We start from the raw sequence: 13,107 nt of genomic DNA on the forward strand, positions 1-13,107 counted from the left end.
AACTTGTGAAAAAATATTTAAATTTTTCTAAATTCTTTAACAATTTAATAATTTTATTTTGTTCAATTTTAATTTGACTTTTAATCTTACAAAGTTTTTTATTTACTTAATTTAAATCCAAATAAATGCACATGTAAAATATAGAAAAAATTTTTATTCTATATGCTACTTCATTCCCTCATTGATTAACAAAAATGAAAGAGACATAATCTTTATTTAACTGTTCTGAAATTAAAACATTTTACTAAATTTATTTACAAATAAACATAAACAGTTTTCTAATATTATTTTCAAATTTTATAAAAAACGAATTTATTGAAGTATGCATATAACAGAAAAAGTTCGCATCCTTAATTTATTCTTTGATCACGTGATCCTTTTTTTTTTCTTGCAAATATTACAAAATCTTTTAAATTGAAAAACAAATGATTTTTATTATTAAATTTTTTTGCAAAATTATTTTTATTATTGTCACTTTGTTATTATTGTATATAAAATGCTCATATTGCATTGTGCTATACATATTTACATATAAAGATATAATCGTATACTATATATAAATGTGTGTATTTTATTTGTTGTTCAAATGTGTATGCATACATGAAAAATTTTATATTAAATATTAAATCACAAAACATAAAGGAACAACACAGAACGCTGAGATTTTTTCATTTTCATTTTTCCATTTCCTCTACATATATGATATTTTCGGTCATACCATTATTACTTTTTTTTATTGTTCGGTTCGTTATGAATTCTTACAAAAGAATTTTTCCAATTGTAATAGAAATAATTTTCATTTCCCATTCTGCCTCGAATATTTCTGTACTTTCTACTTTAAATTCATCCTGTACCAAAAACAAAAAATATCTGGGATTCAAGAACAGAAAATAAGGAAGCAAAAAAACTTAAATATTTTTGGTGTGATTTTAGTTTTTTTCTCTCTTTTACTTTTTTATTTATTTACATTTTATTATTTGTATTTAATATAAAAATCTACTACAAAACAAAAGATTTATGATGTCTCATGGAACACTGATATAAAAGTTTTTTGTATTATTTTTAGCAACAATAATAAATAATATAAAAAAATAATATAAAAGAAGTTCAAGAAAATAAAAATATACAAGAAAAGATACTTTAAGAAGTATAAATTGATACTCATAATTCAAAATATAATAAAAATAAAATAATAAAAAGAGAATTGTAACTAAAACTTATGTAAGTAAAATTCTTCCTATTTATAGGCTTTAAGGTAGTAGAACGGTGGGTAATGTTTGGCTTAAAAATGTATGCGAAAACAAAAATAATGAATAAATATGAAAAATAACTATTTCATAAGTTAGAATAACAAAATTTATTCGAGAATAATTGAATTTGAGTCGTCATGCTGCAAAAAATGTTTAGGAGACTATTATTTTCTTCAAAAACGAATCAGTCTTAAGGCATTATTTTTCATTATTTTAATTTGATTAAGTAAATTTAGCTGTAACTAATTAGGTCGGCATTAAAACAACTCTTAAATTTGCATGAGTAAATAAATTTTAATTTGGTTATTATTAAAATGTAAAAATGCAAGCTTTCATTAACATTATTCACATACTCAGAAGTTCAAAACAACGCCACGATCTATTCCATAAAAAGTTATTGGCCAATAAATTTTGTTATGATTTTATATTTAAGAAAATTCCATTTTCCAATATTAAATTAAATTTCAGATGTTCAATGTGATTTTAATCTGGATCTCATTGCTTCACGTAACTTAGTTACGAAATTTCATACGTTTGAAAACAAGCTTATATTGTGATATTTCATACGCTTTAAGTTTGGTTTTGCACAACTTAATTAAATATAACACTAAATAAAAATTTAGTAAAACCGCGCGGTGTTGATTCTAAAAATCTTTTTTAATCTTAGCAGAACAGAATCAAATTCAATTCCAATTCGTGATGTTAATCGCAATATAGAAAATAAAATTGCAATTTTTTTTAATGCAAATGAGTTTTTCAAAATTTTAAAGAATTTCTCGCGCATAAATTCAAAATAAGTTTTTTTTCCAAAATAATCGTGCGGCTCTCATATAATAAACGCCTCGTTGTCAAACGTCGAAAAACAATTCCAATTAAATTTTCTTCTCTTATATTTCTAAAAATTTTTAGAAAAGGGAAATACTCGTAAATTAAAAACTAAGCAACGCCTTATAATACAAATTTTTGCCAAAAAAAAAAATGAAATTTTTTGCGAATCCTTCTTATGAAAAAATTTTCATGCATTGCATAACATTTGGGGTAATTCTCTGATTTTCTTAATTTATTACTTGTATGTTTGGGTAGGTGTTCTAAACATAATATTTAAAAATTATTATTTTCATTTCTCGAAAAATCATTTCTTGTTTTTCTTCTTTAAATATTTTTTTATTTATGAAATGAAAAGTAAAGAAAAATCGACATGAAGCTAAACAAAAAATATTCTATTTGTTTGTTATGTCACCAGAAGACAAAAAAAAAAACAAGTGGAAAAATCATTTCGCATTTTGCGTTTTTTTTTATTTTCCTTATCTTTTTGCCACTTTAACATTCTTTAATATTTTTGCTAAATCAAATTTTTTTTTTCGTTTCCCGTCTCTCTCTCTCACTCACTTACTCTAATATCGTATTTATTTCTTCTTCAATTTAGTTTTACTCGCTTTTAAAGTTTTATTTATTCTTTTTTAAACAGATGCTTCCTTTTGCCATTATATGAGCATCATTTTCTATTCTTTCTACTTCAACAGCATCAGAATTGTGTAGTAGCAAATATCAAAAATTGAAGATATTTTTCAATTTCAAGGATAATATTATTTCATTCCATTTAACATCGTCACTTTCTTGTTCCTTTTAATATAAAATAAAAATGAAAATGAGAAAGGAAGAGACAATAAAATATGTTAGTGTTTGTGCATATTGCGTGATTATAGAGGATTATTTTTGGTTTTAAAACGAAATGGAATATGAAATTATGCTTAAAGAAACTAAGATATGAAATTGTACATTTTTGTCAATTTCCCGATAATTTATTTTCTGCAAAATGATAAAAGTTAGTACTGCTCGTAATATAGATAAATATTTAGATTTGCAACGGTATTATGTAGAATCGGCTCTCATTTTTCATGTATCACTGCGGCAACACTAAATAGTACCAGATTGAAAATTAATAAATAGGAAATAGGCCATTATAAGCTCAAAAAATGGACCTTATGGGAAAAGAGGCTTTGTTTTGTTTAATTACAGGCATATGACTGAATAAGAGAGATCCTATGGTATAAAAGGTTTTCAGGGCGTTTTTAGCGTAAGTAAATAAGGCAAACTATATTATTTATTTTCAATTAGCATTTCAAGAAGGAACAAAGTTTGTTATAGCATATCTGTACAAGACGTAAATCTATTTTAATCACAGAATTTAAATCTTAAAGCAAAAATATGACCAAATTTTCTTAACGCCCATCTTAAGCCGTACAACTACAATAGAAGTAAAATAGAATTAAAATTCGTAAACCTTAACAATGTTTTCAATATGAATGAAATAAAAAATATGAATTAATAAATCATGTCTCTGTCTTTTTCCTATATTTGTTGTCTCATTCAGCTCTATTTGACTTTCTCTTTTCCATTTATTTTTCATTATTCTATTTGTTTTTTTTTTTGTTTTTTTTGTTTTCATATTTAACAAATGGCTGGGGATAAAATTAGTTTTAATAAAATTAATATTCATTACGATATGACAGGTATTAATTGTTTTGTTCTCTTTTGTCCTACCTTTCCTGTTTCCTCCCTGTATATACTCACTTTTTTTTATTATTATTTAAAGATTAATTATTAACAGTTTATCCTTTATTATATTAAAAGGATAACAGGGTTAATAATGTTATTTACTTATTTTAGTTTTGTAATATTTTTTTTTTTATTTTTTTTTTTGTCATTTTGTCATTCAATGTCAACGCTAATATAACTGGTTATAATATTTTGGATATCAAGTTTTGTTTTGTCTGATTTTTGTGTTTATTGAAAATGATTTGATTTTATAATTATTCAGGTGTAAGGATGAAAAACAAAAAATTTTATTATTGATTGATGAAAACAGAGAAATAGGAAATTAAAATATCATAAAATGAAAAATAATTAAAATGTTAATTAATTGTTTTGTTTGTCACTTAAATATACGTTGACAGTTTCTGTATATACATTCATAAGTGCGTATGAATATAATAAGATGTATGTAGGTACGTAAAGGATGAATGTATGTGTACAGAAAATATTCTTTTGTCTATTTTGTGAGCTTTAAATCTGTGAATTATATAAAAAAATGATTTATGAAAATTATTGAAATTTTATTTATGACCTACACAACAATGTCTTAACTCTCTATTGAATTTTTATCAACTAAAAGATAGCTGATATAAAATGCATAATAACAAGATCAAAGTGTTGAATATTCTGAGTTGTTTGGATTTGTAAGCCCTCACTTCTTCATTTCATTTGTTTAGTCGTTCAGCGAGAAGAAAAAATGTTTTAGAATTCTCTAATTTCTTCTCTAAATCTTGGAAGGCCGAATGATCTTGTGTACTTTTAATTACACAAAGATCAAGTTTAGTCAATTTAATTTTTAATTTCTAACATTACATAGAATTTTGAGTTCTAGAAATTTTTTTCATTTATTTTTCGGAATCAGAATTTTTGCAATGTTATTTCTAAATTTTAACTTGCAATATTTTAATACATGGTCACACACTAAAATTAATTATGTAATAAAAGTTGTGTAAACTTGAGGTTGTATAAAAGAAAAGTAAACATTCATTATAAACAAATAAACTTCACAAATTAGTGAAGTGTTAAACTTTTGCATTTTTAATTTGAAATATAATATTAATTAAATACTTAAAATTTTATGAAATTTCATATCCCAAGAAATTAATTATTAATTAGTTAATAAACTCTGAAGCGTTAGTGTTTTATAATAGCATTAATGATTTATAGGTTAATTAACGTTTCAATTAATTTTTACATTATGATTGTTTGTTTTGGTTGAAAGTATCTTATTAATGTTGAGAGTGTTGGTTAATATTATTCAATTTTTGCGTTAAAGGTTATAATTATCTAATCCAAATCGATATACTTTTTTCGTACACTCAACATACCCGGGTAAGCAATTTTTTTAATATGTTTTTACTTCTACTTAACGATGTCTTGCTCAAAAATAAATAAAATTAAAAATTTTCTCACAAAGTTATATTTTAAATTTTCCAGTATAGCATCCTGTAGTATTACGGAATTTTAACTGAATGCTGGCTGAAAAAAGGCAATTCACGTTTTGACCATAAATGGCATTTTATATCGAACAACTGTCACTTGTCACCTGTCACCTGTCAACTGTCACCTGTCAACTGTCACCTGTCACCTGACACCTGTCATCTGACACCTGTCACCTGTTACCTGTCACCTGTCATCTGTCACCTGTCATTTGTCACCTGTCTTCTGTGACCTGTCACGTGTCACCTGTCACCTGTCACCTATCAGCTGTCACTTGTCCACCAGATTCACTCCTATCTGGCTCAATGAATTTTTTTGGTACTTCTATTTGCGATTTTAATTTGTATCGCAGAATACCTTCTATTCCACTTCTAGGATTAAAATTTTTAATAATTTCAATGCTAATACTATACGTTTGATTACCTTATGCATTATTAACTGTTCCGCAATATTTTGAAGAGATTTGCGACGGCTTGCCGTTTTCCATTTATTACTTCAGTTGGATTCTATTTTTTTAAAACACAATAACGAAACAAACTTTGCATTACCATATTTATCTTCTTCTTCAGCGAATTCTCTAATTTAAATTCCGTCACATTGTTTTTCTGATAGCTTTATCCATTTTAGCTTTAATAATTTTTTAATAATTTTATGAGTCTGACCAATTAAATTAATTAATTAAATAAAAATTATGTTTCACTAAAAAACAGTACGGACGCTTGATATTCATATTTCGATATTTATTCAATAACTGAAATATGTCTAATAGAATCTAGCAAATTTATTTACAAATTTAGATACATATTTCCTCTAGAATTTCATAAATTTACTTGTCATAATTCTATTCACTCTTCTACCAAAGCAAAAAAAATTTTGAACAATAATTTCGCTTATAGAACAATAAAGCGAGAGGCTACCTCCTAGTTACATTTTTAAAATTCACAAATCTGATATAAATATTCTACATTTATAAGCCTTTTACGTATTAGCAGTTTTCTTTTTTCAGTTTGAAATTGGCGATTGGCAGATATGTAGCTGTTTTTGCAAAGTAAAGTTGATTTCATTTAAATTTATTTTTTGAACATCTACTTTCAATCAACTTTTCTTGTCGAATTCTGTATAAAATTATTCAATTCTGCCAATAGTTAGGAAAATACTGAAAATTTCAGCTCATTTGAACCTCTGACAAATTATTAAATTCAATGTTAAAATCATCTGAAAAACATATTCGGATAAGCGGGTGTCAAGAGAAAAGTTAATCATGATATTTTTGGCATATGAAGAGAAAATTCGATAACATAATTTTTATGTGTTTCGTAATTAAGACGTACCAAACTGTGAACTTGAGCAACATGTCACTAGATTCTATAATCAAAAAATTAAATTAAAATCAGTTACGATTACTGGCAATTTAACTTGCTTCCATTCAAAAACATTTAAAGTTGACAAACAATATTGCATTTAAAAATTTTCTTATAAAAAAATTTATTTTGCTTTCAATTGCTTGGAATTTATTAATTTTTATTCCAGCTAAGTTTCTTCGTTTTTGAATTTAATTTGCTTAAGTATAACACTTAGTTACTCGTTCACCTTTAATATCAGGCAATAAAAATGATATTAAATTTAAAGTAATCATCTTAAAAGTGGCTTATTTGAATCAAATTAGTGGGAATAAATGAAATGTGCATAAATTCACCTCAATTTTTTTATGAACCAATATTTTTCAAATAATTTAGAAATTCTGCAAAAAAAAAAATGGATGTAATAAAAACACCTTCTGCATATGAAAAATTTCAATATTTTTTTCAATTTAAAATTTCTCGGATTTTAAAAAAGAAGCTTTCATGAGTTTTTAATTTTCATATATAAAATTTCGACATTTCAAAATTGAATTTCTCGTACATATACACAATATGAATTTTCTCTCTATAACATAATGTTAGATTTAGATTGTAGCTATGTAGATACAAAAGTGAAAATACACAAAATTTAAAATGAATTTTCTATATTAAAATTAAGTCTAGACACGAATTTAGACAACCTTGATTTACAAGAAAATATTCAATTAAATTTATAGACGACAACATATGTAACTCCTTAAAGAATATGTTTTTCATTTTCTTGTTTTTGGAAACCTCACGTAGAAACCAAAAAGAACAGAATACAATTTTTTAATATTAAAGAATAATTTTTTTTTATTATTAAAATTCATCACATGGTACCAATGCTGAAATTTAACATAGTAAATTTTTTTTTTCGTTAAAATGACCCAAATTTATAAAATATTTACCAAGAAAAAAATGTAAGTAAAAAAACACAATAAATGTAGGTACCATAAATGAAAAATGTTTTTTAAATACACATACAAACAGGCACTTGTACACATTTTCCTTTAAGTATATATAGGTTTGTAAATAGATATACAATGAGAATATGTTTTGTATTGTGAATGTCCTTTAAAAGAAATGCCAATAATAAATTGTGTTCTGTACCCTTTCGTTTGTTGAAATCAATGTCTGCATTACAGAATTTTTTTGTTTATACATAAATCATTTCAATTCCATAAATATAGAAGTATTCATATATACGCAACCTATAAGCGAATGAAAAGTAATAAAAACAGATTTTTTTTTAATATATAGCGAAAAGAAGGGCTTTGAGCTCAAATTCTCTTCAATCATATCTATAGCTACTTGTTATCAAATCATATTTATATGTACAACTCTGCGTATGCAATTATTTATATACATATACATTACATGTATATATTACAAATATGTAAAATTAGCTGGTGACTTAAAGAGAAAAAAAATTATATAAAAAAACTAAATAACATTTTTGCCATAATTTTTCATTTTAAATGAAACACAAAAAAAAAACACAATAAAATGAATCAACTGAAAAGGATTTTCTCAATTGGTTACGTAATTGTTAGAGTTACCGTTATTGAAACATTTTTCGTTATTGAAATATGCGAATTTTTCAAAATAAAAAACCTAAACGATGTCATAATTAAAGGTAATTTTGGAATTTGTGAACCGATTTTCAAACATATTCGAGAATTTTGTCACATTAAGCCCAATTAGTATATGAAACGGTTTGCTCATATGAGCTTAATTTGTTAAGAGTCTCTTGTACGAATTCAGAAACTCGGTAAAACAATCTTCCAAAATATGCGTGAGCAAAAGTTATTCTCCAAAATTGTCAGTGGTATTGATTTTTCATACTTCTTAACGTTTAAAAAATTTCTATTTTTCAAAGTTTTTATATGGGAAAAATTTGTTTTGATTATCTTGCCCATTTACAGTACCGCTTTCAAAATAACTTTTTTTCCATAAAAGTACACATGCACTGACTATTGACTCACGAATTTCACCAGATCGATTTCAAATGCAGATACGCGGAAACAAGAGTAACACAATAAAATCAGAAATAAGTTCCTTTTTGTGAAAATTAAAGTCTTCAACAATATCCAATTAAATTATAAGTAAATTTTGTAGCATATTGTGAATTCAATAGGTTTGCAACTCAAATAACATTATTAATACGCATTTAATACACTTGATATTGTAGAAAATATCCTGAATTACGAATGTAATGACACGTGTGTGAATTTTTGTATATACAAACACAAAATAGAAGTGAAACTGTGTAAAAAAAAATTAAATTAAATATTTACTCAAAATACTTTAAATAAACTCACACACCGCAACATAACATTGTTTATTATTATTGCTCTCTTTTTTTTTATATACACATAATTTTATTCTCTCTTCAATATAATTTTTTCTCTTTAATACGCCTTGCTATATGCAAGTAAACACTTAACCATTCAACTTGTTTACCATTCCATTGAATTTTTCTTTTTATTATTTTTTGTGCTGTTTTCATCCTTGTTTGAGGAAATTCGGAATGTCGCATTTTGAACCAGTTAAATTTCAGACTTTTGAAAATATATGACCTGATTTAATAGGATCCATGTTACGTGCACGGAAATTAAAGTTAAAGTTGCTTTTTTTTCCTGTTTCTCTTTATTTTTTTTTTTGTTTTTTTAATGAGCAAAACAAAAAACCATCTAGATTTCTTTTTTTTTTATCAAAAAAGAAAGAAAGAAAATATTTTTTTTTACCGTAAAAATTATTACAATCTAGGTACACTAAAAATGCTCATCTACATAAATACTTAGTAGAGAGAAAATGGTTAACTTACGTATCCCTATAGAATGTTTCATAAGATCATCTATTATAATATAACATATAAATATAATTATATACGATACAGTTATTTTGCCGGGGCGTTATATAATAAACAAAAGGTAGAGTAAGAATAAAGTATAATATAGTCTATAGAAAATAAAAAGAAACTTTTTATAATATGGGACACATAGGACCAGTATAGAGCTTTTGGTTTTATATTATAAAATATAAAATAGTTAAAGTTATAAATATTGTGTGTGTGTTAAGAAGAATTTATAAGCGTTCAGGACCATCATATTTCCAAATATATATTATATATTGTATATAGAACCGTAGATATATAAGGTTCTAGAACCGAATTAATATTTTTATATAATTTTCTCTTTGTCTACTTTTTGGACTTTTTATTTTGGTAACTTTGTTTTCGCCTAGATAAATTTTAATTCGTTTTATTTTTCGTTTTTTTACTTATGAGATGTATGGACTTTAATAGGCGACGTTTTTGTGTCACAACATTAAAATTTTTTCCTTTTATTTTTTTCCTTATATAAAATGTATACCTACTGTTTTCGCAATATTCACTCACGTGTACGGTTTTCTTTAATTTTTCATTTCTCATTTTAGTTTCATTCCAGTAGAATAATTTTATTCATTTATTTTTATAATTTTTGCCACAATTTTAATTTATTTTTTTGAACATTAAAAGTAAAATTTTTTTCTTCTATTTTAAATACGCAAATGTTATTATGTGTATAAGAAATATAAAAGTATGGGAATGAAGGACAATTCGCACAATTTCTTGCTATGCAAATAAAGAGACAGGGATAAGGAAGTGGTATACAATTAAAAATAAAATGATTTTAATTAAAAATGAAAGAATAATTAACACTACATTTAATGAACAATGTATAAATTAAGTGAAATGATGCAAATTATAAAATAGTTCGAAAATTATAAAATGTTAAGTATAGAAAAGTGAAAAGGCTTAGGAATTTTGTTTGTCAAATCAGAGCAATTAAAGATTTAAATAAAAGATATCGAAATTTTTTTGTTTTATAATATTAAATAATTAGAATGGGCTGAAAATATTTTAATTGCTTAAAGGTTAAACTTAAAAATGAAAAATTTTGCTTTCGGTGAGCAATAATTAGTCACAAATGACAGTACAAATCGTAAGCAGACAACCAATGTCATTAATACTCGTATTGTATATGGCAATAAAAATAATGGCTATAATTCCAAAGCACGATTAATATGCCAATCATATGGTTATTGTGAAAACTAACTAAATTATAACCAACAACCCTGCCCTATTCGAATTATATGCATATATAAGTTTATTTGTTGATCACTATATAATAGTTTTATTTAAATTTGTTTTTCAAAAATATTATTGAATATATTTTTTATGATTTCTTCATTTAATTTATATTTTTCTTATAATTATAGGACCTTTGGTATTACTATGGAGACGTGGTGCTAATGTTCTAACAGCATCTAATATTATGGTAACAAGAGATGAAAGAATAAGACTGATAAATGGATATAATCTTGAAATATCAGATTTAGAACCACAAGATGCTGGTGATTATGTATGCCAAATTAGCGATAAAGTTAATCGGGATCAAATTCATACAGTTGAAATATTAGGTAAATACCATTTTCTTTTTAAATTCAATTCATTTAAATTGTCCTTTTTGATAAAGGGTTTGAAATTTTATTAAATTATAAAAATTTTAAGAGGATTACAAATTTAAATTTTTGAATGTTTTTAATTTTCTGCAGAAATCAAATTTTCTGCTCCCTAACAATAGAAAATCCTTGGCTTTTGTTAATTTTTCATATTAAATTGTCGTCTAGCTTTCACACACTTTTTCATGAAAAAAAAAAATGGAAAAGGATATAATTAATTGTTTTGTAATCTTCATTCCTCCATTTTTTACTTTAGTTTTGTTAATGTCAAAAACACTATAGTAAAAAATAAAAAACAAAAAATTAAAAATAACTAAAGGATTTTTTTCATTTTTTCTTCTTTTTTCATAATACCTTAAATACGTTTGTAAATAAATGGTAAAAACAAAAAAACAATAACAAAATGGAAAATTATCATTCTTTTTGGTTGCTGCTATAATAAATTCAATTATGAAATTATTTTGTACCAAAATAATATTAACAACAAAAACAATAATAAACAGTCCCTCCAACTGTACGTGCTATACCGACATCAGGTCAACTGACTGCAAGAAAAGGAGGTTCAATTACATTAGAATGTAAAGCATCTGGTAATCCGGTACCATCAATATCTTGGACGAAAAAGGTTAGTATTATTGTACATATAAGAGTAATAAAAAATTGAAGTCACATACTTTGTGATATAACCTTGTTAATACACTTACATAATTTTTTATAATATAGTAAGTAAGTATTAAATATATGAGGTCCTTTTAAAAAAGAAAAATATAACACGGAAATATGGAAAAAAATATTACAAATGTTTATTATGTAAGAATGTACTAATACAATTTATTTCATGAGAATAATTTGTTATATAAGGTTACGTAACACAAACATTTTCATATTGTATGATTTGTAAATTTCACATTGTACTGAATTATAAAAAAACTGTGTATAGAAAGGATAAGGAAATATTTTGTTTTCATTTTATCTATGAAAATTGGAAATATTTTTACCTTTAGACCAGAATATTTTCCTCTATATGGTTTCATATACACATGAAGAGTTTTAAGAAGAAAAGCCGATATGAAAATAAGTAGTAAATGAAAAATGTATTATGAATAGGAATATTAAAATTGAGTTGTAATTTATAAAATAATTCAAAAAATTTGGATTTTAAACTCTGAGCAATATTCTAAAACTTATCTTCTTCGCTGAACTTTGGCCATAGAACACAATTAAATGTAATAAATATTGTTGGTAGTGGTAAAGAAGAGGAGGCCAAATTACAATATTAAATTCAAATAAATTTTGCATTTTATTTCATATTTTGCAAAAGTAGTATATAAAAAAGCTCCAGAACAATGTTTTAAAATTAATTGCTTAAAAAATTATGATACTAATTTGATTTTTCAAACAAGTCCACAATAATATTGTGTTCAAATCTACGTCCGTACAAGTGTGAAATAAAAATATTATAGATGGTGTATGGTAATGCCGAAGAAGCTCAATTTAAATGATTTTGGTAATAAAAATACAGTGAAATGCTCCTTCCCTATGAAAAAATACAATATAATTCGAATTTTCTAGAAATTTCTGGGTAAATTCCTAAACTGGTTTTATAGTTTTTAAAGAAATTCCAAGTTATATCAAATTTATTTTGTTCTTGTTCTAAATCAATAAGTTAATGGCTCAAAAATTTTAACAAATAAATTTTCCTGTCTTGTCTTAAACCAATTTAATTTTGTCTGAATATAGAAATTGAAATTTCACAGTTTTTCATACATTAACATTAACGTATTTCGTTTGGTCTTATAATCTACTTGCTTCGAATATTCATCAACACTCCTATAAGCACGTATTGTACAGCAATTAATTACATAATAATTGTTATTTATGTATACAAATAGGTAAACATTGTTAACTTATAATGAAAAATATTTTACTAAATT

General features: G+C 24.6%; 1 protein-coding gene across 1 annotated transcript in view; it reads left to right on the forward strand.

The window, feature by feature from the left end:
- LOC129611803 (opioid-binding protein/cell adhesion molecule homolog) overlaps positions 1-13,107 on the forward strand; it is a 59,833-nt gene that overhangs the window by 12,971 nt on the left and 33,755 nt on the right. The window contains exons 2-3 of the mRNA XM_055525151.1: positions 10,931-11,131; positions 11,677-11,798. Of these exons, the coding sequence (XP_055381126.1) occupies positions 10,931-11,131; positions 11,677-11,798 (323 nt within the window). The remainder of the gene's footprint in view (positions 1-10,930; positions 11,132-11,676; positions 11,799-13,107) is intronic.

The sequence above is a fragment of the Condylostylus longicornis genome, unplaced genomic scaffold, assembly GCF_029603195.1.
Source record: "Condylostylus longicornis isolate FDR11 unplaced genomic scaffold, ASM2960319v2 ptg000055l, whole genome shotgun sequence".
Classification (NCBI taxonomy): domain Eukaryota; kingdom Metazoa; phylum Arthropoda; class Insecta; order Diptera; family Dolichopodidae; genus Condylostylus; species Condylostylus longicornis.